Source organism: Capricornis sumatraensis, chromosome 18 (genome assembly GCF_032405125.1).
Source record: "Capricornis sumatraensis isolate serow.1 chromosome 18, serow.2, whole genome shotgun sequence".
In the NCBI taxonomy this organism is placed as follows: Eukaryota; Metazoa; Chordata; class Mammalia; order Artiodactyla; family Bovidae; genus Capricornis; species Capricornis sumatraensis.
The window spans coordinates 41,988,579-42,016,008 of record NC_091086.1 but is presented as its reverse complement, the minus strand read 5'-3'; the positions used below and the strand labels follow the sequence as shown (position 1 = coordinate 42,016,008).

At 34.9% G+C, this 27,430-nt stretch overlaps 1 protein-coding gene across 2 annotated transcripts in view; it reads right to left on the bottom strand.

Annotated features, from left to right (window-relative positions):
- Window positions 1–217: 217 nt before the first annotated feature.
- FYB1 (FYN binding protein 1) overlaps window positions 218–27,430 on the bottom strand; it is a 100,529-nt gene continuing 73,316 nt past the window's right edge. Inside the window, exons 9-18 of one of the 2 annotated variants that reach the window (XM_068990471.1) lie at window positions 23,723–23,745; window positions 22,590–22,656; window positions 21,442–21,579; window positions 19,787–19,812; window positions 17,793–17,859; window positions 14,813–14,903; window positions 13,665–13,827; window positions 5,325–5,358; window positions 2,937–2,968; window positions 218–2,157 (exon numbers count right to left, since the gene is read on the bottom strand). In XM_068990471.1, the coding sequence (XP_068846572.1) occupies window positions 2,135–2,157; window positions 2,937–2,968; window positions 5,325–5,358; window positions 13,665–13,827; window positions 14,813–14,903; window positions 17,793–17,859; window positions 19,787–19,812; window positions 21,442–21,579; window positions 22,590–22,656; window positions 23,723–23,745 (664 nt within the window). In that variant the 3' untranslated portion in view covers window positions 218–2,134. The remainder of the gene's footprint in view (window positions 2,158–2,936; window positions 2,969–5,324; window positions 5,359–13,664; window positions 13,828–14,812; window positions 14,904–17,792; window positions 17,860–19,786; window positions 19,813–21,441; window positions 21,580–22,589; window positions 22,657–23,722; window positions 23,746–27,430) is intronic. The other variant, XM_068990472.1, reaches the window with a different exon arrangement.

Below are 27,430 nucleotides of genomic sequence, written 5' to 3'. Positions count from 1 at the left end.
TATGGGACAGAAAGCCTGCTAGCCTTGATTTCTCGATAAGTAGGAGGCAAAGTTATCTGTGAAAGTATTATTTATTTGTCACTCTTCTCACATGACAAAATTCCTTATGTAAAACCAAAACAGAAATAATATTTAGTATATTAAAATTAATACTTCAGATATTTCCTTTATATTAAGGCAATTACCTATTACATAAATCTTTCACAGGCATGTATCTGTTTCTTTGTATATGAACCAAAATTCTAAAAGATTCTCTTGATATAATTTGGCATTTTTAAAACTGACAGTGTATTGAGTTTATACTATTCTCAATCGGAAGAAAAAATTACTGGAAACATACTGTCAGTGTAATCTGTATATTTGTTACCTGATTTAACAAACAAAAACCACATTTGGATGATGTAATTTTATCTGGTTTTGAAGTAAATTCATTACATGAGCAAATACTGTCTCCTTCTATCAAAAATTAGGCATCAAAATATTTCATAATTGGAAGAGGTCTTCTACGATCAGTGTCTTCTAATCTGGGGGCCTCAGACTAGAGAAACGATAGTAGTTGATGATCTATTTTTACATTTCAAAGTACCTAATAGAAATCTCACTTAACCCATATGAAGACTTTGAATTTCTTTACAATTACTTGGAATTATTTCAATTCAGAGGGGCCACTCTTCAGACTCTCCAATGGGTGGGCCTTTGCAATATTAAAACATGGGTAATGCATTAATCATTATTTCATCACTGAATTTTAAAAATCAGGAAAAGCTTCTAAAGCACAGGGCTAGGGCAGAGGAGGATTATAGAAGTTAACTGATAGTGAAAACATTGGGAAAAACTGACTTCGTCTAATCCTGAAATTTGCAAATGAGATAACTATTAATACGAGGAGGATTAATAATTTATCCAATATCACATCAAGGTTCATTAATAGCAGGGCCAGCATTAGGATTTGCTCAATTCATATTTTGTTTGTTTAGTCACTAAGTCCTGTCTGACTCTTTTGTGACCCCATGGACTGTAGCCAGCCAGGCTCCTCTGTCTATGGGATTTTCTAGGCAAGAATACTGGAGTGGGTTGAAGTTGAAAAAGTTTCCTGATATACTTTTTTCTTGGGTGTGTTAGGTCTCTTCAGTTTGTGTCATGTTTAGTGTTCTTGGCATTTGGAACCCAAATGATTCACATTTTGTTTTGGGATTGTTTTTGGTTGAGTATGTACTAATATGAAAGATCCCAGCCCAAACGCTAAGATTTATTAATTTGTATGCCCTCTGTTGGCTAACTTTCCAGTAAAGTGGTTTAAAGTTTTTTCCATAGAGGTAATTGAAAACCAAAAACCTTTAAAAGAGTCTTCATAGCAAAGAGGTGCATTAAAGGCTAATTACTTTCAAACTTCATTCTTCATAATTTTAGGGTAGTCTTCATTCATATCCACTCTAGTTACAAGAGCACTTTAAACAGAATTATACTGTTAGCATACAATTCTACAAAAAGAAAACATTTTAAACTCTTCCACCGTTTTAATCTTAGGTGTGTATAGGAATTGCATACATTCTCATCAAATAATTAAAACATATTCACAATTAACAAATAGAGACAAACTTTATACAAAAGTTCCACTACTACTATCATTTTTAAAAACATTTAACCCACCAATAAGAGAGGAGACAGCCCTGCCTTTTAAAAGGTAGGTAATTTGAATGGAGAATATAAGATATGATCATTAGAAGTACAAACAATAGTTTTCCCTCTTAGGAAAAGTCTAAAAATTTCCTTCCTTATATTTTTTGTTGTTCTTTATGTTTCTTTAGACAACACAGTCATTTCTTCTCAAATGATTTTTTTAGGAAGAGTTGTCTATTGATGGACTAAAAGAAGTGCCTTCATTGTAGCTGAGGCAGAACTGGGTTTTTAATATTTCTTACATCTCATAAATACAGTCTTCTAAGACGCTGATTAGGCAGAGCTATCACTTTCCAAGTCCAAAATTTCACGATGTATAAAAGTAATTGGAATTTTTGGATAAAAGTACTAAGTAGCTTTGTGCATTCATTTTCTATGATACTCGATAACAAGCCAATTAAAACCCAGACTTCACACTGATGTCAAATGAATGTAGCAGAAGAGCTACTGAGAGCTAGTCATTGTCATAGATGCAACCTGAAAGGAGAAAACAGAAATGTAAATTAGTTACCCAAAATACATATTCTCTAAGTGTTCATAATTGGAAATATAAATGATTCATACTCTCCTGGTTTAGGATTAAGGAAAAGTAGAATTGGCTCACTTTATGAAAAAGCAGTTAACTGGAAGACCATATATTTATTTAACACTCGTTGCTTAGTGTACTTTTCCAAACAAAGTTTCTGGACAAATCTATTCTCTACCAAAATGAGACTCAGGATTATTTAATCTGAAACTTTATTAAATGTACCTTTTGAAAGTAATTCTGGATGAGGCTGAAAATATTAGACATCAGTAAGAATCGTACATTTAAAAGGAGACTAAAAGGAACATTACACTATGCTTCGTTTCAGGTGAGATTAAACTTTTAGATCATAATTTAGAAGTGTTCAATGCTTAGATAATACTAATAAGTAATATATGTTATGAAATATGTACCTATTTACTATCTAAGCACAAATATTTTTTGTGGATAAAAGCAATTTTTATTAAGACTCATGGTATAATGAAAAATTCACTAAATATTGTTATTCTTTTATTTTCAAAGGAAATAAAGATTTTCTCTTGATTTCCAGTCATTTACAAAAATAAGTTTTTTTCATTATACCAAGGTATTTACATTTCCTAACATTTTCAGGTAATTCAAGTTCTGATCAGATTGGAAGGCTCTTATTAATCCAGTAAGCTATTTCCAGTATTTGTAAGAACAGTAAATTCACCATTCTTCCCTGTGGTGAGTGCCACATGAGACTTACCATCAGCAATATCATCATAAATCTCTCCATCACTGTTAAGTAGAAAATAAATTTTACTTTAATGAAATAATCTTCTTAATATTAAAGTAACATTAGGTTAAAAGTTTAATAACATTATTTCATGTGATACAAGGCATTTAAGGATGAGAAGTATTATGATAATGAGTATTACATGTTATACATTTATAAATGGGAAGAAATTTCATATACATCTGGATCCCCTTTTATTGACTTAATCTAATCTTCTGTTTCACTCTTAAACACACATGCACACACACACCACACACATAGCTTATTCCATATCATAGACATACAAAATAGTGAAAACATGCCCCAAGAACACAGACCATGCCTTATTCATCTTTTAATTAACTATAAGCCTAGCATATATCTGTCCTTGGTTAAGAAATATTTGTTGAACTGAACAAACTGAAAAATCAAAGCACAGTACTCTACTGAGGGCCCTCATCCAAAACTCTGATGAATTCTTTATGTTTGTTAATATCAGATGTATACTACTTTCATGTAAATTTCAAGTGTTGAAGGAAATACAAAAATATTTGGCATAGGAAATGGGTGTATCATTTTTACAGTATTTCTAATTATAATTTATAAATATTAATTAAAAATATATAAGTATTGGTTACAAAATAAGCAGCCAAGATATGGTTCATAGGTGATTCTTATGTTACATAATTTAAAAAATGTTTGTGGTTATAGGCAGCATCCCTAATGATAGTTTGTGACTTTTACACATTTTAGGTTTTATCTGATCCTGAATCTTTGTGACATACTCTATTCCATACACACGCTGAGTCCCTCCTACGTACCAGGAGATTTATAAGTAAGACACAGCCTTTATTTCTAGAAGCTTATAAGCTAATGGAGGAGAGAATGACATGCAAGTAATTAAAATAGAATTATAAATATTAATAGAACCTTGGAATAGAGGACACGGGTTTGAAGTGCAGAAATGTGAGGTGAGTTTGTCACTTAGTCCAGACATACTCGTGGTTCCTGTACTACCTTTGTGCATTTAGAAGCAGCAGGCTTTTCAAATTGCTGCTAATCGTGGCAGATGCTGTGAGTTCCCTATGTCTTCTGTTTGAATCCTTTTTCTGAGATTGAGGAAGGATTTGGCTAATGGAAATTTGATACAAATTTGCAAAGAGGACAGATTTTTTTCTACTGTTCATTCAATAAGCATTTATTAACTGTTCACTTCAATAGATGGTAAAGCAATAATTACTTAGAGTACACTTTCTGAATTCTCTCTAAATCATCCTGTAATAATCACCGATGAAGATGTGGTCCCATTATTTGTCACACATTCTTTCCTTGAAATTTGTATCTTTCATAGAGTAAAGCCCATTGAAAAATCCAATGCCTACTACTATGATTAATGCTCTGAAGAAAACAAAAGTGTTATGATTATTTTTCTCTTGATTCTTTACTAGTTTGCTGACAGAGCCCTTAACCTGCAGTTGTCTCTTTCTGATGGTGTCAGGTTGTTTATGGATACAGTCTGTGAATCCTCCTTGATTTCTTAATTATGCCGAATTCTGTAAATCTCTGGATTGGTATATGACCTACTGTGATAATGGAGCTCATTTCTTACACTGGTTTACTTGGAACAGAATCTTGTAACATTGGGGCGGGGGAGGGGGAGGGGGAGGGGAGTGCGACTGTTAGCACTAGTACCAGACCGTGACAATGTCCTATTCATAAAAATAGAAGAATCGTTGACCACTATCTTTTCTTTTTGGCATGCTCCCAAAAAAGACAACTTAATATTCTATGATGCATGGCGTGAGTAAAGAAAAGCCCTCAATTAGGAGCCAAACTATAAACTGTTAACAGGTGATATTTGTACCTACTCTGCAGAGCTATTGATCTCCGATCAATCCAATCCACTGCATTTTTGTTGTTTTGTTTTGTTTTGTTTTGGCTATGAGGCATGAGGAATCTTAGCTCCCTGATCAGGGATCAAACCGATACCCCCTGCATCGGAAGGTGAAATCTTAACCACTGGACTGCTAGGGAAGTCCCTCAACTACATTAATAGCTAGTGAAAAGCAAAGTATTAATGAAAGTGCTAGCAATTTTGACCTGTATCCAATGTTGCTATGTCTGTCTCCAATGAATATATAAAACCAGCAATGGTATAATCATGAATGAGAAGGGCTCCTCTTTTAGATTTAAAAGAGTGATACTTAAAACTAACTTCATTATGGATACTACCATATTGACATTAGTATAGTGTATTGTTTTAAAATTTATTTATGATAGTTTAGTAGATTATGTTATTTAAATGATATTAAAAATCCTTCCTAAAGAAAAGAATATCATTCTTTTTGAAACTATAGTAGGAGGAGAAAATAGGCTTACTTGTCCACCAAGTAGCTCCGGAGGACATAACCATCTAAGAAAGAAAAAGAAAATATATTTTAGTAACAATATAAACTTGAAAACTCTCTGCTATTTTTAAAGAAATTGAAATAGAATTTAATAATTAAAAGATATCATATAATATATTGAATAATTATATCTATCTCCAAATATGACTCATTTTTGTGTCCACTTTTCTCTTTCTTTTTTCTCTTTCCTGTTTTCTGCCATTTACAATATTTCCTCCTTCTCCCTTAAATTAAAAACCAATATTTTATTTTCTAAGCTACCGTATGTTGTAGCCCAAGCTTCTTTCACAGTTTAATCTATTTCTTCAATGTGTTGCCCATGTGGCACACTTTTAAGAATTTATTAAGCATAATTTCTCCAGTTACAAGAGTAGGTCATGGGGGTGTGTGCTTAGTCCTTCAGTCAAGTCTGACTCTTGGAGACCCCACGGACTGTAGCCTGCCAGGCTCCTTTGTCCATGGGGATTCTCCATGCAAGAATACTGGAGTGGGTTGCATGCCCCACTCTGGGTTGGATCTTCCCAACCCAGGAACCAAACCAGGGTCTCCTGCATTGCAGGCGGATTCTTTTATCAGCTGAACCACAAGGGAAGCCCAGGTCATGGTAGGGATTTTAAATATCTCCAGGTCTAAGACTTAACTTTTCAACTTTTTTTTACACTGAACAGTCAGAATTATATTCTACGCCCCTTTCAGATCCGCAATCTAGTGGTTACTTGTGGGAGTGTGCATTCGAAAAGGTTTCAAAACAGCTCTCTTGTAATCAGTGTGAAAGATCTTTCACTATTGCTTTTGCCGCTTGACAGAATGTCAATGTTTGTATTTTCATCTTTGATGGAACAAATAATTATTGGAAGAACAGATATCAGAGATTCCAGTGATTCCTCTGTTAAATAGAAAATAGACATTTTATACAGGAAAGCAAATTATTTTTTTCCACTTTATTTTTGCCCCTCTTGAGCAAAATACTCCTAAGAAAAAATATGCACTATTTTTCACAAGAAAGTGTCTGCTGACATCTAATTAATTTACTAACCCTTATAGCTGTTAGTTTTGTGTTAGCACCTAGTCACTATTGCTTGCTTGCCATTAGTACCGTTTATAGTTTTGCCAATCAGCATCTAAAATAATTTCTTGCACTGAGTCAATTTATTGGTTTTGTTCCACCTCAGATCTGGTTTTGGGCTCTAAATCAGAGTAAATGTGTAAAAAATGACAAAGCAAGAGTTTCATAAATGAAAATTAATACCAATGCTAATAAACTTACTTAAACATGGTAATATCATATTGTCACTGACTTAACACACAAAAACTTTAAGCTAGAATCATAACTGAAATTGTGCATTAAAATTTAAGGAAACAAACTTTCCTTTGAAATATTCCGGGGTAAAAATACTCCACCAAATATTCTGTCAACAGATTCATCGCTTTTTGATAAAAACTTTTGTTAAATCTTTTAATCTTATTTTATAAGAATCATATTTGGAAAATAAAGAATCAAAGTTATCTTTGAATTGCTGTAGCATAGAGGTAATGAAGCATGTGTCAAAATCATGAAAACAGACTAATATTTTTCTTGGAATATGAAAAAATTAGACCACGTTATATCTTCCATTTTATTTCAATTAAAGCAGATGTGGAAAAAGTTAATATAAAGGTCATCTAAAATTAATATCTATGATCCTTGGATTGTCTTTGATTCCACAGTTCTTTCGTTTCACAGTAACAAACTTAAAAAAAATTTAAGGTTGGACATCATCCATTTAGCGTGATTTTTAAAGGGGGATAAGTTCATCTTTAACAAATTCAATTCTCTGTGTGTCTCTCAAAAGAGAAACTCTGCAAATAACAGACTTTTAGAACAAACTGCAGATTTTGTATCAGGGTTCCAATAGTGGAAATCTGTCTTTACCTGTACCTGTGTTTAGGGCTAACATTAAGTGTGAACCATTTCTACAGACAGTAAGAGCCATAAACTTTATTTTTTCGTTAGTTGAAACTGATGGTTATGTTTTCATTTTTAATTTTCTCTTAAAAACAAATTGGAAAATAAAACAATACAAGTTAAGTGTTCCCATGATATTCATGTTTAAATTAATAATTTAAAAATAACGACTGAAGCCTTCAATGATGAAGTCAATCTCTTTGTTAGTTGTCTGGGCTTTGTAAAGTATCTGAACTAAAATTAGAATGTAGACAATTAGAGAAATATATAAAAAATAAGAAAATATTGCCAAAGATTGGAGTTATTCTGGCATCAAATATATTTGTTGTCATTTGTAAAAAATATTTAGAAGGTCAAAAGAAACTAAATCCAAAATAAAGAATATAACCCTCATTTTGGGAATTAAAGGTTTTTATTTTCCATTGCTAGAGGAGCCTGGCAGGCTACAGTCCATGGGGTTGCAAGAGTCAGACATGACTTAGTGACGACACCACCACCCCTTAGGACATCTATTTTTTTTAAACTCAATTATGCTAAAATTGCATCAACATGGATAAAACACTATCTGTAATTAGGCGTAAAACAGTACTTTCAGTGATCAAAGTTAATAACTCATAATACAGTTTAATTACCTAATCTCACAAAATTAATTATAAAAAATGTATTTTCTTAGCTTCTCAAACCTCGATTACATTTCCTCCTATAACTTGTCTGTTCAAGAGTTCTAACCACTTTTTCGTTAGAGGAAAGCACTAATGTTGCTGCTGTTTTTGTAGTTGTGAGATACATAAACATCAATGATTGGGAACATTATTTGAGAGCAAACATATTAAGGGGTTGGAGAAGGGTTGGTCCTGTGCTGCTCTATTTTAGTTCCCTGAAATGATGTGATCATTTAGGGCTCATTAGCTATAAAATTACTATTAAATAGCATTTCTACAGGGTGAACAACTTTTAATACAGCATAGGTTTTGCTGTCTAGTACCTTTAAAAATCTCTGCTAAAACTTCATTATATTAGAAGCATGATTCACGACAGTGTCAGAACAAGTGTCTTACTATGAGTTTTTATACAATCTCTCCATTATAGTTCCTAGAAACAAATTTTTGTTTGCGGTAGAAAATGTTCTCTTTGGTCACATGTTCCATGTACAACCATCATAGGGAACATTAACGAAAAATACAAAAAAATGAAATAAACAGAAAACACACCATAGTTCTGAAACATGCAGAGGAGCTGCTGTGTTTAGTTAGCTCTATAATATGATGGACACTGGCACACCAGGGAGTCTCATATATCATATGAGATTATTATTTGGAAACTTCACATTCATAAAGCAGAACATAGAACACAATGGCTTGAAACAAATGCTTTAAAATATGCGGTGGGTTAGACCTACTTAAGAAAGTCACACCCACCCCGTATACATGCCAGTTAATTTCTTCCCCTAACGTTTATTTGCTACAGGTCAGATGTGTCCTAGAACTAATGACTGACATTTCTGAAGGGTGTTGTGAATATAAAATTACCAAGGATATACAAAGCCATCTTTGGAATAAAATGAAAGAGATCGTTGTTCTAATATTTTCAAATTTTTTACTCAGTAAAAATGATGAATTGTATTATTTCCTTATCATTTCATTTGTCGTAAGCAAGCCCAGAAATAAAAGTTAAATTTACTCACTTTGGCTTCATGCAGTTTAAAAACAATAAAGTCACACTGCATACTTTTACCCAGGCAAGTGAAACAATGTCCAACTTCAAGAGAAAATGCTCATAGTGGAATAGAAATTAAAAATGAAACGCAGTATAAAATACTAAATATAAATTATTATCCTAGTGTATTAGAAGTGTTATCTTTCCTCTCTTTTTCTTTCCCTGCTTAGTTTTAGGGTTTCAAATCAGATGAATTATTAAATTTCTGAATAAAAATTTTTTTCTTCAGTTAGCATGTGTTGTTTTAAAATGGAAAACAAAATTACTGAAGCAAAGAAATGATCAATTGGATTGGGGACATTCAAAATACCTTTAAAATTCCGCTTCCTTTGATGCCCAAAGGAAATGGAGAACATTTTGACCACAAATAACTCAGCTCGTGTCTCATTCCACACATTTTTGTAGGAAAATTTTCTCCAGTGACAGGAGGTGGGAAAACTCCAGCTTATGAGAAATTGAGTTGAGGAAAATGCACAAATATTATCAAGAAATTCTAAACATCTGGGAATGTGCCATCAAATATATATTTAAGATCTCAATGCCGTTACAATATGCTCTTCTACAAGTCTGTGGGTGAGACTTTTTCAAATGTGCTAATGCCAGTAAAAGTGGTTTGTACTCTACTCTACAGTGAGAAGGGATTACTGTTCATGCTTTAGCCTTGGATTTCTATCATTACAATTATGTTTAAGTAAACTATGGTTTTCTCTTTTTTTGTGTGTGTGCCAGATTAAAAAAGAATAGCAAGTAAGGAAAATGTTAGGATCACCATGGTGCTGGATTGCAAATGCTATTACTGCTAATTACATGTAGAAAAAGGAACGGAAAGATTTAGAGTCTCTCAAATGATACACAAGTGAATGGAATCACTAAGGCTAAGACAGAGAACTTGTGTCTTAAAACAAGTTAAACTATTCAACAGACTTCTTCCCACAAATGTCAGTATGTCAGATTTTCATCTGGTTAAACAATTGCAGTCTCTAAATTCTTATACTCAATTCAGTGAGTCCCAAACAAGGTACCAGGCAGTGTAGAATGTATTGGCTATACAATGTTGAGAACATTTCATTGAAGTTACTCTCAAACTCAGAGTTTAATAAGAGTAATATGTTGTTAAAGCAATAAGGACAATTGCCGCAGTAATAGTAGTGGTATGGTAGAGCAAGGAGAGATTAATTGTGTTAGGGAGGAGGGAATGAGTGTGCTTCCAATTTTAGATGACAACTGGTTTGTTTTTAATAGATAATTTATGGGTGTTCCAAATAGAATACAATAGTATAGAAGGATGAAATAGCATAATTTACTCAGGGAATGACAAGTCAGTAGTCTGTATTTCTGAAGTATCACCTGCAGATGGGAAATAGTTGAAGAGGGGAAGGCGAGATCATAAAGGATTTTATATACTAACCCTAAAGACTTCATGTTTTTAAAAATAATATTTGGGTATCAGTGTGGTGAGTGGACTGGCTGGGAGTAATGGTAAGGGAGACATATCTTTTGAAAGGTTACTGGAATAATCCAGATGAGGGAGGGTTAAATCCACACAGCAATGGTCCCAATCCTATAGTGATATTTGAGGAATGGATCAGAAATTAAGACAATTAAAAATGTCAAGGATTCAGGTCAGGGAAAGAATAAGGAGCAATTTTGGAAAAATTAAGAAAGATAAGAGATTTGGGGAAATAAAAGGGAAATGAAATAAACCTGATCATTGAATTGTGGAATAATGCAATTGAAGATGCTTTTGATGGCCCTCCCATATACTTTCACCCTCATGATTTCAGATTTGTGGTTCGACTTGCAACTGATAGTAATTGCATTTTCTGTTTATTTACTGATGACTTTTTTTTTTTTTTCTGGCTTCCAGAACTCTCTTTGTCTGCTTTCTCAGTGTCCTGAATGACTGGCCACACGCCCAGGGGTAGTCTTCAATTCCTGATGGACAGGAGTTGGTGTATAAATATCCCTATTTGTTTCCCACCGGATGGGATAACACTGCTGCTTGAGCCTGCCAATGCAGGAATAAGAGATGTGGGTTCAATCCCTGGGCCAGGAAGATCCCCTGGAGGAGGGCATGGTAACCCACTCCAGTATTCTTGCTGGGAGAATCTCATGGACAGAGGAGCCTGGCAGGCTACAGTCTATAGCGTCGCAAAGAGTTGGACACGACTGAAACATCTGAGCATGCAAGCTCCACCTACCCAAGTGATACCTCTTTTTGATAACAAGGTTTTATTAGCTGCCTTCTCTTCCCAGTCTACTCTGCCACTTGCCCATGGGAGTTTCCCAGACTCACCTTCCAACTGGGGAGGCCAAACTAAGACACAGTCTAGGCCAAAGAAAGTTTTTAAATAAAAAACAACTAGTACACAAGATATAATAAGATGATTTTCATTCTGTTTGAGATGAACCCCAAACCACCAAAGAATTGAATTAGTTATTAGTGAGCTTGGGAACTGTATACTGCATTGGTCCTACACTAGGAAAAAAAGAAAAAGATAAAAGTAACAAGGAACCCTTGATTTTATCATGTAATGTTTTCACTTCTCATTTTTAACAGATGATAAATTCTTAAGAGGATGGGAGCCCTCTGGTATTCGTAGTAGTATTTAGAATGATTGATGTCCAAATAGAAAATGACAGCAGATTACAAATTATCCCTGAATGGCTGCTGCTTTTTCTCCTGTTTAAGGTCTGTTGATTCCTAGAGAGGAGTCTGCTCCAAATTTCTGTTCTTGATGCTGAATCTACATCTGCCCATCTGTATCTATACATGTTTGTTGCTGAGGCCATTTACATCCTGTTACTCAGAGTCTGTTCTGTGGACTAGCAGCATGAATTATGTGAGACCTTGGGAAAACTCCTCACCTCAGATCTACTAAATTAAAGTCTACATTTCTAACAAGATCTCTGTGAAGTGCATGTACTTTTAAGTCTAGGAGCATTGCTCTAGATGGGGTCTGTTGTTAAGGACAGGAATCTCTGGACAGCAGGTCAAAACAAGCCTGAAACTTGTCCTCTGGAGAAAGGTCCATATAACAAGCATTAGAACAATTGTCTGTTGTGAAAAATGTGACATAATTGGAAAAGTAGAGGGAAAGAAATTATCACCTAGGCCCATCACCCTGTACATGCGTGTATGCTCATTCGCTTCAGTTTTGTCTGACTTGCTGTGACCCTATAAACTGTAGCCTGCCAGGCTCCTCTGTCCACGGGATTCTCCAAGTAAGAACACTGCAGTGGGTTGCCATGCCCTCCTCCAGGAGATCTTCCTGACCCAGGGATTGAACCAGAGTCTCTTATGTCTCCTGCATTGGCAAGTGGATTCTTTACCTCTAGCATCACCTGATAAGCACCCCACTCCATCACCTTAATCAGCCATTATTAGCATTTTAGTTTTATTTAAATATTTTTAAAACATGGCTGTAAAGAAATCCCATCCTTTATTAAGCAGGCTTCTTATTTCTGTTATTAATGGATCATGAGCATTTCCTCATGTTATCATAATCATCCTGGAAAATATTCGATTTGGTATATTCATCATAACTTTAATAATTTAAAAACCTTGAGCATTTAAAAAATATTTTGGCAGCCCTTTAAAGCATGCAGTTATCTGCATTTAAGACTATTCCTTAGGGTGTGTGTGCACATATCCTGGATTGAGTTGGGGTATTCTTTGTCTCCTGCAGCTCTGTCTTCAAATGATCTCCCGTGACCTTCTAGTCTTAACACTACATACCCCTGCCCGTTATCCTTTGTACCCACATTCCATTTTTCCCTTTTACAGCCAACCACACCTTGTCCATAAAAACTTTAGGTTCATTTTTCCCACCCTTGAGTCACTGTGTTTTATTCTTGAAAGATCATTTTTGGTTCCTGTCCCTGAGTTACCTTCCTGTCATTAAAATTGAACTCAAGAGTTTTCCGTGCAGACTCACTGGGCTGATATGGGATAGCCAGGCAGGCTATTCAGTTTTAAATATAGGACATCATAATTTTGACTTACTCTTCCCTGGACTTTAAATGAAATAAGCTACCTTTTAAAATTGGACAAAAACATTTCCATCTGTCAGCTTAAGTATCTGTCAGAGAGGAAAGGACTGTCTTGTATTTATTTGGAAGAGTAGGTTATATTAAATGTGCCAAATAGGAAATGAAAACAAGTGAATTTGCAAGGTAGGAAAACTGGAAATGCTAGGTGTGACATATGAGATATAATTTTAAAACCAGACCAGAGCAAGACTCACTCAGTTCTTTAGCACAGTGGCTCTCACTTTAGTGTACATAGGAACAAACTAGGGAAGACTTACAGTCTCTGTCTGACCCCCAGAGTTCATGACTCAGCAAGTCAAATGTGGGACTAGGGTACTGCAATTGTGATAATTGCATCAGAGTTTTCTGATGCTGGGGGTCTGTGGGACCATATTTCCAGAAACACTAATTTGGCTTTATCTTTGCAATTCAGTGCCAAATATAGCAGGTGGGAAATGAAAAAAATTAAAATGAAATACATTGATTCCAGCCCAGCAAGATCTCCAGTTTCTTAAATTCACAAAGCATGGAGCAAAAAGAGTTTGGAGTGATCACTAAAACTTGTTTAGCTGTTAAATGCTGGAGCATCATATTTCTGAATAGTACGTAGTGACTTACATTTTCCTTCTTCATTCCTGCAGAGAACTTTTGTATCATCTGTGTTTTGTATAACTTCCAGTGATTCTCCAGGCTTTATCTGTAGATCTCTGTTGCCCCACTTTTTAGAAGATAAGGAGGGTGCAACTTTGGTGGAATAGAGGACTCTAATTTCACCATCATACTGGAAACATAAGGGAAAACAGTTATTATTGATTGATGTGTATTATTAAAGTAATTCACTTATTGACAGACTTATTAAGAAATTTTGTTAAAAATTTCAGCAAAATTTCAAATTTTGTTAAAAAAAAACTAGTTCCTTGTTATCTTTTCAAAAGCTAACATAAGAAGATTAAAGAAAACTTTTTTGGAGAAAAATCACTTGCAACCTCACCAACCTAAAATAATAATTATTTTTAAATTTAAAAATTTAAGATGTACATGCATTGATTTGTCACACTCATTTTCTGCAAAATGATTACTATCAAAACTTCAATTCTATTGGTTCGATCACTTTACATAATTACCATTTCTTCTTTGTAGTGAGAACACTGAAGATGTACTCTCTTAGGAATTTTCAAGTATGTAATACAGTATTGCTGACTATAATCACCATGCTGTAATTAGATCCCTAAACTTACTCATCTTATAACTGAACATTTGTACTCTTTGACAAACAGCTCCCCCTGCTCTCCACCTCTGGTGATCACCATTTTACTCTTGGTTTCTGTGGGTTTGGTTTTTTTAGATTCTACATATAAATGATATTATACAGTATTTGTCTCTGCCTCTTGTCTGACAATTTACTTAGGATAACGCTCATGAGGTCCATCCACATTGTCACAAATGGCAGGATTTCCTTGTTTTTCATGATTGAATAATATTTCATATCTCTATATATATCACATCATTTTTAATCATTCTATTTTTAGCTTACCTTCTTATTGAGTTTCAAAGGACAGCTAAATTTAGATGATTACCACAGTATGTATATTGGGCATGTACAAGAGTTTGCTTAATTACTTAAAGGAATAAATCTAAATCTAAAACAAAGTTTGTAGAAAATAAAGGTGTTGTGATGGATAACTGTGATATTGATAATTACACAGATAATCACCAGTTTTTTCATTAAGGCTTTGAACTTTGTATGATATTTAAATGTAACATACTTTAAATTTTTTCCTGAAGTCTTTTTCTTCTTTTTCTTGCTTTTTTAGCTTCTTAGGGTCTTTTTCTTCGGCTTTGGTCTTGACTCCTTGACTAGGATGGCAGAACATACATAAAACAGAATTTAGTTTCAAAACATAAAAAGAATAGTGTATAATGGAGAATTCATAGCATTACATTTTTGTTAAATTTCATTTTCAATTAATTTTTTCTTAGAAATCGAGTACATTCACTGTGATAAATGATGACTTTTCTTAATGTAGAATATTCTTGAAGAGAGTACAGGCTGAGTTAAAATGGAAGTTTGAGATTATCATGTTGAACAATATAAAATGACTGAAGTGTAGTTTAAACATTGTTACATATCAGCAATTTCAGATGATCCAACCTATTCTTGAATCCCCTATATTTTTCAACTCTTCCTAAATAATCAAGTGGTTTGGCTAATGTCATAGAAAAAACTTTTTTAAAAAGAAACATTAAAAAAAAAAATTGACCACGCCATGCAGCTTCTACGATCTCAGTTCCCTGACCATGGAGTGAACCCATGCCCCAGCACTGAAGGTGCTAAATCCTAACCACTAGACCATGAGAGAATCCCCACCCCCCCCCCCCGCCCCCCCAACCAAAAGAACACTTTTTGAAAGACTGATTTTCATGGTTTAAAAATTTATCTATATATTAATTTTTTTTATATCTACTTAAAGTGAAGCCAGGGTTGTATCTCATGATACCAACTAAAGTCAATTACTATAAGAGAAGTCAACTGGTCTAAGCTAGTGATTCTCCAGCCTGGTCACAAGTAGGATCACCTGGGAAGTTTTTTTTACGATACCACTGCCCTTGTCTAAATCCTAGAATTTTTAATTACATTAAATTAATTAAAAATTCTAATTAATTAGGTTGAGTGAGGTCCAGGTACTGACACACATATTTTAAAAGCTCCCAGGTGATTTAATCTGCAACCAAGGTTGTGAACCATTCCCCAGTATTAAATATGGTTGCTAGGAAAAGGCTGTGAATCTCTGTAGGAAGGAATTTTAAAAAGCAGAATATTTGTGGATAATGACAGTTTTTAATCACTGATATTAATTTTATTTTGATTACCTAAGATAAAGCTTTGTTTGTAACTGAGCTATTTAAAGTTGAGTTTATTCACTGGGAAGTGAATTAGTATATACTGTCCGGCCCTAAGCTCTGCACTGTCCCTCAGCACCTTCGGTCTGCAGGCCTCCCTAGTGGCTCAGTAGTGAAACATCTGCCTGCTAATGCAGAAGACACAGATTCCATCCTTGGGTTGGAAAGATCCCTTGGAGAAGGAAATGGCAACCCATTCCAGTATTCTTGCATGGGAAATTCCACGGACAGAGGAACCTGGTGGGCTACAGTCTACAGAGTAGGAAAGAGTCGGACCCAACTGAGCAACTAAATAATACAATCTTCTGTCTGCTGGTGTCCTGGGCAGTGATGGAGTCCCTGGCCCAGATAAGCACACTGGAGCAATTAGAACTCACACACAAATGTTAAAAAGGCCCCACACGTTCTCTTTAAAGATAGTTTATTGAAATTTATTTTAAAAAAATGCAGTGCTATGTTAGAGAATACACAATTGTCTTAAACTCTGAAAACAAGAATGGGAAAGAAAATAGTCCCTATTGCATAATGTTGAATCAGCTGGGGCTTATTTTGCTTAAAGAAAAGGGCCAATGGATGACTCTGGGTTCCTAGAGAGCTATTTAATGGAATGTGGTGGCATTTCTACAGTAATATTAAACACAAAAATGCATTTAAAACTGTCAGGGATAGAAGTGACTTCCCTATGGTGAGGACTATTAGATTTTCTTTTCACGGAGCACTAAAAAAGGAGAATGATTCTCCTTTCACATTTCTGGTGTGTTTTGCCTGTAGAACTTGATCTTCATATATAAATAACAACATATTTCCCCCTCAGTTTCTTTGATCTTGACACTGCATCTTGTTCCGTAAAATTAGTTTAACAATGTTGGTAAAAAAATAAATATTTACTTAGAGTTCACTCATGCATTTTTTACCAGTACAGCTCAGAATACACCACTTACTATATTCCACTGATGTTACTTTCATCCTTTAACTGAACAATTCTGAGATCTTTTTATTCATCTTTCTTTTTTCTTGAAAAAGTTAAAGGTGTTCTTGCTTTTAGCATGTATCAGATCATCTCACATACTCACTGGAGTACAAGAAAGCATTCTACCATGTTACATTCTATTTCAGAAGAATTTTCAAAAGGTACTCCTCTAGTATTAACTGATTTTAGATTTCTTACAATTTTTGTCTAAAATTAAATTGAAGCCTTAGGGAAAATAAAGAATGTCACTATTCACTGTTGACTGCTTTTGTTGTTGTTGTTAGTTTGAATGGAACCTTTGAGAATCTGATGCCTTTGTAAACGTATGACATAACTTTTAAAAGTCCTTTCAAAATACAATTCTTGCTCTCATTTTTTTCACAAGAAGAAACAATCCTCTTGAGAAGGACAGAGGAGGTTTGAAGCAGGTGGGTTAGGATTTGATATACAAATTAAGCAATGTCTTCAAGACAAACAACGTTTGGGAAAAAGTAAAAATAAAGGGAGGGGATGAATTAGTGAGATCAATTGCTACCAGGCTTTCAGATATTTTCCCAGTGAATGAGAGAATAAATGAACATAGACATTGGTGGGTCACAGGGCAGAGGATGACCAGGGGACCAGAAGGACCACTGGGGAAGGGGCAAGGGGAAAGGAGAAAAGTGGGGGAGGGGAGAGAGAGAGAGGAGGAGGACCTGGGCTATCCATCCATTCACAAACCTGGCAGAGACAGCAGAGCTGGGATCAGGGAGAGGAGAACAGAGCCAACAGGATGGCACATAGTACAAACGCACCCCATTGGGGTTTTATCCAACTGAATGTTCTTGAACGTTTTGATTTTCATTACTTCACTGTAATGAGAACATTTTAATTACCTTATCTCTATTGGGGGAGGAGGGAAATCAGAGGCATCCACATCATCATAAACTTCATCTCCCATGTCTAACAAAAGGCAGAATAGCAAATGGTGAAACACTGTTAGTGGACATTTTGATATGAGCATTCAGTGATATTTTTAATATACAGATTGTTTTAAGGGCAACAAAATAATTTTCCCCGAGGTCTCTGTACATTTCTCCTGGATACATCATCTATTCTTTAAAGGGGAAAGATTTTTCTCTTCCTTGATGCGTGTGTTAAAATTCCCTCAGCAACAACAACAGTGACAATGATTATAACTACTGTTATCAGGAAAAAACCCTCAAGTAGTGACTGAGATTATTTGAAGATCCATAAGTATGATGAACGGCAAGATCAGTTGATTGCCGACAAACAAGTCAATATTCCTGGCCATTAGCAGCAGGTAAAGATATTGAAAAAGTACTTAAGAAACTTACCTTTGGGGTGCTATGATAATAGCTATCATTTTACGTATATGCTATGTCTTTGTCTATGTATCTGTCTACTTATCTATTGATTTGTCTACAACTCTTTTTTTACTCACTGATCTGTTCTTCATTAACTTTTACCTTATAGTAATATTACCTGTGGCACTACCTGAAAATAAAATGTGCTTGTGATACCTGAATGTTTTGAGAATCAGTATTGGTGGAAAAGCGGCTATGACCTCAACTGCCCCAGGGATTTTTCCAATCTGTAGACACTTTTCTTCCTTCTAGACTTCTTGTTATTAAAGTCAGGAGTGCTGCTTCCTTTCCGTACCTATTAAGTTGCCCCACAGCAAATTACGCTGAAGAGATGGCTTAACAGGAGTACAAACGTTTTGAGGAATGATTAGCACAGAAAGCTTAAAATGCTCTCTAATAGTGGCAAGAATTTGATTTTCTTTAACTCCCCCCTCTTCTGTGTATATGTACACACATATACATGCTGTATTTATATGTGCATATTTTCCTTCCACTCAGATTAACTAATTTCACAGCATAAAAACTTGTTCAGCTACCTGAACAATCTAGAATAAATATATAAAAAATAATGACATATCACTGATATTCAGAAGAGGAAAAATTACTGTTCCATGCGCATGCACTGAAGACATAATTAATAAAGACAAAATCAAAACAAGCAACACATTTTTACTTAATTGATCACATTTGTTCCATTTTATACCTACTCTTTGTGGAGCTAAGTTTCTTGAGTACTTTTTAAAAATTATAAGTTAAGATGTACATTCATCATCAGTTATTAATCAATTTGAGCTAGAGACTTACATATTTTCAAATTGTTAGATGAAAACAAAGTCAGTTGAACAGTCTGGAAGAATAGATTATCTCTGTGTTTGGTTTGCTTTTTCAGTTTATTTATAAATTAAAATAAACTTTTTGAAAACCTCTGAATATTCTTGCAAGATATTTTATTTTGTTCACAGAAAATTTCAGAAAAATCCTTTAAGTCTCAGCAAGGGTAAAACATAAGATGATCAAAATTGTACAAAGGAAAAACTATTTGACATTTAGCAGTGGAAAAATTTCCAAAGACAATATAAACAATACATTTTTAAAAATCAAAGAAATTTAGATTCAGAAGGATCTTGGTTGCACATAGTGTGGCACGTGTTTAGAAATCTTTTTGTAGAAATCTAATACATCAAACTCTAACTAAATTGGGGTGGGATCCATTAGGATTGTTGGGGCCATCTCTACTCATTTGTCCCTTTCTCCATAGTGATCCTGTGACTGGAAGAACTGTTTAAAAATCACTGAAAGTTAAAAATTTCCTTTTCCCACTATTTTACTTTTGAGAAGCTGTGACCATCCCAGGTGAAGTTACTTGACAAAGTTACACAATTTATTATTTTCAGAGTCAGGACTTTAATTCGGATAGCGTGACTAAAGCAATCGTTTCTGCTACCCTATCTGCAAGAAGTGAGATTTAAAATATATTAACACAATTAGTTTTTATTACTTACCCACTTGTTTAGGAGGAGAAGGGAAACTGGAAAGAAAATGAGAACATAATTATAGTCAGACCAATATAAATACAGAAATTGGGTCTTTTATTTAGGAAAGGCATGAATAAGTAACAGGCTTGAGGCTTATGAAGGCTAATTAATCTGTTGAGTATTATTCCTTTCTCATCCTCCATTTCTCTGCTGAGTCCCAAGTTTTTGTCAAGCAATTTGGAATTTAGCAAGACTTTTTGTGAACTCTGGTATTGGCCAAACAAATCAAGAATCATGACATCCAGCGGTTTATTTTTCTCACAGCCATTGGACCAATGTTTTTGAATCTGTTCTATGAAGTTTGGGCATATTATCATACCAGAGTAAATGAAATGGTCTAAATATGTCGGAGTCGTTGCAGTGTAGCTCCGGACGAAGACAGTTTGACTCAAAGAATAGAAGTGTAGAGTCACAACAAAAGTCACAGGAATCTTCATATGACCATATGGTCATATGTCACAGTATGACATAATATTGTTTGATAATATGTACACATATATCCCCAAACAGAAGAAAGGTGAATAAGAGAGGAATAGCCACTGAAACTAGAGAGTGAGAACTTATTAATAGAAGTGATTTGAAATCAGGATTGGGTGACTTTTAGTTGCAACAGAAAAAGACCTTAGTTTTTATTACTTTCTGAACTTTAAACACACATACCCACAAAACTGGAAGAATGGTGCACAGTTACACTGAAGTGTGAGAGGTCATTAGTAAAAGTGATTTAAATCAGAATTAGCTGGTGTGTTATTGAGCAAAAAAAAAAAATTTGCTCTTATTTTTAAGCGAGGACTACATTTGAGTAATGATACATGAAGAGAAGATTTGCTACGTTTACTTACAATTTTAAGTATCTCGCTTATTGAGTGTTGTTTTAGCGTCTCACAAAAGGATTTAAAATTAGGAATTCTATGTGTAATTGACATCTTATAAAGACTTCTGTTAAAGTGAGGTGAGTCTATTAGCATATATAAAACAATGAAAATTTGAGTGTACTTAAGGTCCTTCAAATTTATACACATGGAACTTATACTAAAGGATTATTTTTGTATAGAAAGATAAAATGTATGCCTTAGTCTTATTTATACAAACTGAAGATACTTAGAGTAATTTTAGTATAGGACAAACATGTAATTCAAGTGGAATTAATATATCATTATTGTGAAAGTTACAAAGACTTTAGATACTGTATTTAGAGAAAGAAATTCCAAATTTTGTCCTTTTTTTTTCTATAAGTTAACTTTTAAAAGAGAATGTATATTTTGAACAGTCAGTATAAAATATTATACAGTAAAATGCAGTGTTGGAATTCTGACCTTTTAGATGTGATTTACAGCTTAAAAAAGGTCCTACTGAATGGAGGGTGAGTGTATGCATGTGTGTGTGTGTGTGCACGTTTGAACGGAAAATAAAATACATTTTTGATGTATATGATGATCTTATGTAAATGCATGAGTTTAAAAGTGACACAATAAATGAGACTAGAATGACTAATAGAAAAACACATTAAAATTTCTTAAGACTGTCCGAATTTGGTTATCGGTTATAAAATATTAGTAGCATTTGATTAAATTATTAGTGTAGTTATTGTGCACTGGATTTGGTGGTTGTTTGACTCTTACGATGAACCTTCATCATTGTCTGACTCAGAGTCTTTAGGTTTCTCTCGTATACTTTTCTTTTTGTCATCTTTTCCCTTTAACATCTTCAAAATCCCCCAGGACCAGGTGTTACTCTTCTCTTCAACCTGTAGCGTGGAGCTTTGGAGCATGCAGGCATTGATCAGATTTTTTATAATTATACTGTGTTGATCATTCAGGCTGTAAGCTACTTATTGTATTCAACAAGATGAAGCTATTAAGTTTATAAGTCATGGTCTTTGAATACTGCTGTGACTAGGTAAATAGTAGGCAATTTATTTTCTCCTATTTGGTAGATTTCTTAAACCTTGTTTCTTAAACCAGTGAGCTAAGTCAAAAGTTTTAAACATCAATTTAGCTTTGCTATGATTAAAAGTAAGTTGTTATTAGATTAAAATTTTTAAATATGTATTTAAATTTAAAAATGCACCACTTCAAAAGTTTAAACACTTAAAGGATTAAGTTTTCAATATTGCCACATATAGCCACAGATAAACATATGGTCTCAATTTATCTGGATTGCTTACAACTGTGATTATTATACAAGGGCTTCACTGGTGGCTCAGAAGGTAAAGAATCCACCTGCAGTGCAGGAGACCTGGGTTCAGTTCCTGGGTTGGGAAGATCCCCTGGAGAAGGGCATGGCAACCCACTCCAGTATTCTTGCCTGGAGAATCGCCATGACAGAGAAGCCTGGCGGGCTACAGTCCATGGGATCCCAAACAGTTGGACACGACTGAACGACCAAGCACAGCACAGCACGTGATTATTATACAAAGGCTAGCCACGTAACTACAAACTTTCCAGAGATTGTCACAAAAATGAAGTATTGATTGATAAATAAATGATTGGGAAAGGTTTGAATACTTGTAACCTTTACCCTTATCCATTTCACTCCTTTTGGCATAGTTGTCAAGGTTCCAAGTGGTATATTCCAAACAATATACCACTTCATTTGAAGTGTGGTATAATTACAATTCCTCATTTGCCATTGCTGTTAATTAAACATTTTTGGTTATGTAACAGGGAATGCTACTTTCTGCTTTTTATTCTAACTAGAAATTAAAACTAGTGACAATTTTAGTATATACAATACTTTGCAAAGAGGCAATTAAGCTGATTATTCTTACCCATCAGCAGCATCCTCCTCTTCTATCCCATCATAAATATCATCATCTGGGGGAGGTGGGAACATCCCTTCATGTGAATTAGGGGGAAAAAAATCTGTTAATTTTGTAATTTGGTCACAAATTCTCACTCAAAATTTGACAATAAATGTCTTATGCAGAAATAAGATGTAGAAAGCATCTTATTTTCATATCAATTATTTAAATTAAAGTAGCTTTATTTTCCCACTCTTACACGGAAGTAAACTAATTTTTTAACGTGATTTTATAAGGAATTCTTAGAAGTGAACTGTAAAAATATGAGGGATGATAAAGAGTACTGTGCACTGGAGGTGATAGAAGTGGGGGAAATAACTGAGAAAAAGTAAAATTAAACAGAGGATGGAGTTGAAATTTATTGTGGAAAAAGAAGGGAAAAGTTGATAAGAAAAACTTAATTAATACTAAGGAGACATTCAGAAAAAAGCATTGATCAAGATGTAAGTAAAGGAAAGCAAATGAAAAGTGACTCTCTAAGCATTGATGGGAGCTGGGACAAAGAAAAGAACGGAAGGTGGCTTTTTCATTTCTTTATTTCATTTCATCAAAGGAATATTTTAAAAGTTAAACCCTTGCTTGATTTGTTATCCTATGTTTGCTATTTGACAAATATTTATTTAACCAATGTTTACTGACTACCTTCTTTGTAAAAATGTGTACAATAAAGTTGAAATTAGATTTTTTAAATGAGAATTTCAGCACTGCCAGGTATTAGCAACCCTTATTTTGTTGATGGGATAATGAGAAGTCTTTAGGAGTCATAGCTATGGTGATTATGTAAGGTATCATCCAAATAGGGACATTTCTGAAAGTGAAGGGGGATACTACTAGAAATTGTGCTCAGACACCTGCACAAATCAAGACTGCCCTGGGCACATGGAAGTGGAATCACCCTATGACCTGTAACGTGAAAGAAAGAAGTGACTTGCTCAGGGTCACTCAGTGGCCAGGACTGGACTCCATGTTATTGATTCCCAGTCTTTCGTTCTTTCTACCACATTAAGATCCTCCTCCTTATTTGCAAACAAGAGCATTTTGTCAGTAATATACACAAGGACGTCGAAGACTTGAGAAACTGATAAAAGTGGGTAGCTTACCTCCACTTCCACTCTGACTGTGGCTAGGAGAAAAAGAGTAGACATTAATTGATATATTAACTATTTAGCTGTCAGGAAAGGAAGTACATATGGAGCAGTTAAATGAGAGAAAAAATAATATTCCAGTCAACAGTTATCAGGATGCTATTTACAATTGTCAAGATATAAAAACAACCTAAATGTCCACCAACAGATGAGTAGATAAAGAAGACGTAGTGTATATACACGATAGAATGTTATTCAGCCATAAAAGAAGAATGAGATTTTGCTATTTGCAACAATACCAGTGGACCTGCGGGGTATTATATTTAGTGTAATAAGTCAGAGAGACAAATACTGTATGTTGTCACTTATATGTGGAATCTAAAAAATAAAACAAATGAATAAATATTACAAAACAAAAAGAGACACAGATTGGAGAACAAACTACTGGTTATCAGTGTTGGGGTGGGGGTGGGAGTTTAAGGAGTACAAACTACTATGTATAAAATAAATAGGCTATAAGGCTGGATGGCATCACTGACTCGATGGACGTGAGTCAGAGTGAACTCCGGGAGTTGCTGATGGACAGGGAGGCCTGGCGTGCTGCGATTCATTGGGTCGCAGAGTCAGACATGACTGAGCGACTGAACTGAACTGAACTGAACTGAAGGATATATTGTACAGTGTAGAGAATATAGTCAATATTTTATAATAACTTTAAATGGAGTATAACTTATAAAAATACTGAATCACTTCAATACCTAAAACTAATATAATATTGTAAATCGGCTACTTTTTAATTAGAAGAAAAGTTATTAGGTGTTATATGTGAAAAGGAAGAAAAATTGTTCCTTATTGTAATAGATGAGTAGTAACGAAGCAAAAAACAAAACAAAACAAATAAGGATCAAGTGAGATTCAGTACTCCATAAAATTTTATAAACAATGATATTGTTTGTTTCTAGCATTTTACCATAAGGCAATTTTCAGATTATATAGTATTACATCACTCCATAGATGGACTTATTAAAAAAGGAGAGTATTATTCTAGAACCGTTACTGCATTGAATTCATTTTCCTCTCAATATCTTATAATGACAGCATTTAACTTCTAGTCCAATAGCATTACTTTTTTTTTTTTTTGCAGTATAGGATTCTGCATTACATTTTTTACAAAGGGAATACTTAAAAAAAATTTGAAATCCTATTCATGAGGCCTTTGTAAAGCGTAGCTCCTAATTCTCTAAATCTCTCTTTCTATAACATTCTATACCTCCCCTCTTTTAAAATTGTTTTCTTGCCCATTTCCCCACTAAATCGTGACTTATGTGAAAGCAAAGGAAGTCATCTAGTTCATTTTGCAGAAGAAAAATTGAGGCTCTGAGAAATGAAGTGATATGACCATGTCCACTTTGATTAACTGAAAAAATGAAATAATCTCAGTGTCCTGCTTTCCTGTATGGACGACGTCATTTTTACTACACCTCGCTGTGCCCTCTGTGTCATCATTTTTGCCTTTTAGATAATCTTCCAAGAACAGATATCTGATATTACAATCGCATAGTATATTTATACAACATTTGTGATCCTTAACCTTTAAGTCAGAATAACTTTAAAGTCCACTGCTAATCTAGAAATAAAAAGTATTTTCACTAATGGAACTTCGGAGAAAAACACGCTATAAATGTCTTATATACAAATAGAAATGATTTTTGATGAAGCTTAAGTATATTTGCTACTTGCTTACAAACTATTTTCACACTCACTGTCTTCAACGCTTTCCTCTGAGCATGAAGTCAGCATTTAGAATTATGAGAAAAACTGCAAATTTGGGTTGGCTGCCACTTCTGGCAAATACAACATATTCCACCTTGGAGACTTCATATCCAATTTCTGAAGAACTGGGTGATCACAATCAGGAACAAAGGCACTATATATTATTTGAATTCTAGGGCAGTTCTTCATTTTCTCTTTGGAATATAAACCATTGATCTGGTGAGCTAGAGGGAAGGAAAGGAGAGTGTGAGAAAAGACAAGGAAAGAGAAAGAGGAAAGGAGAAATGGCAGGAAAAAGGTTGGGAAACACACCTAGAAGAAAAGTTTTTTATATGATGAAGGAGTGGTATTTGTACTTGTAATTTCCTTTTGTTCAACTTTTCACTTTTATTACAAAAACCTGCTTCACTGAGAAGAAAGGGAGAAGAACAGCTGCCAGGATCTGTGCTTTTTAAGCCTCCTGTCTGCTCTCAGAGTATGAGGTATTCAGTTGGATCCCCTAACCCTGGAGAAATTGGGAGTGAGTTGGTCAAGAATCTCCTGATAGGAGCCAGGAGGTATATGGGGGAGGGAGAGGAAAGGCTGGTGCTTTCTCTTATTCTTGCCGGAACAAGCTGCCAGCTATACTCAGCATCTCTCCTTGTTCTACTAAGGACAAAGCATGTTCTGTTATAAGATCTCTGCCAGCAGCAGCTGTAGTTTCAAAAAAAAAAAAACACAAAACAACTTGTGTAGAAGTGATGTCTCTCCTTCCATTTTCTTATTAAATATGCATAAAGAAGGAATCAGTTCAGTTCAGTTCAGTTCAGTCGCTCAGTTGTGTCCGACTCTTTGCAACCCCATGAATCGCAGCACGCCAGGCCTCCCTGTTCATCACCATCTCCTGGAGTTCACTCAAACTCACGTCCGTCCATCGAGTCGGTGATGCCATCCAGCCGTCTCATCCTCTGTCGTCCCCTTCTCCTCCTGCCCCCAATCCCTCCCAGTGTCAGAGTCTTTTCCAATGAATCAACTCTTCACATGAGGTGGCCAAAGTACTGGAGTTTCAGCTTTAGCATCAGTCCTTCCAATGTAATAGATGTTAGTAAATACTGTGGTGCTGTACTTGTTTAAAATATTAATCAGGGAAGCTATACACTTCCTCTAACCCCATTTTATTAAACAGAAGATCCCTTTTCTGCTACATGTTTACTAACTGGAGATGTCTTGTAGGGTTGTGGAATGTATGGTGGTGGTGGTTTAGTCACTAAGCTGTATCCTACTCTTTGCAGCCCCTGGACTGAATGTAACATGCCAGGCTCTTCTGTCCATGGGACGCCCCAGGCAAGAATACTGGAGTGGATTGCCATTTCCTTCTCTAGGGGATTTTCCCGACCCAGGGATCAAACCTGGATCTCCTGCATTGACAGGTGGATTCTTTACTGCTGAACCATCTGGGAAGCCCTGTGGTATGTACAGACTAGTTAAAATGAAAAAGGTAATGGCATTAATTTGGGAAAGTCACTTATTATGAAAATAATGCTTCATTTTAAGGATATCATCCCTTTTTTGTGGATTTATTTATTTTTTGAGTATTTTCATCAGTGTAAATGTATATATACATATCTCACTGCTGCTGCTGCTGCTAAGTCGCTTCAGTCGTGTCTGACTCTGTGCAACCCCACAGACAGCAGCCCACCAGGCTCCCCCATCCCTTGGATTCTCCAGGCAAGAACACTGGAGTGGGTTGCCATTTCCTTCTCCAATGTACGTAAGTGAAAGTGAAGTGGAGTTCTTTAATTCCAAAATAAGAGAAATTGTGTTTTTTTTTTAAAGATAAAAGACAAACATAAGGTATAGTGAAGTAGTTCAGTCGTGTCCAACTCTTTGCAACCCCATGGAATATAGCATGCTGGGCTCCTCCATCCATGGGATTTTCCAGGCAAGAATACTGGAGTGGGTTGCCGTTTC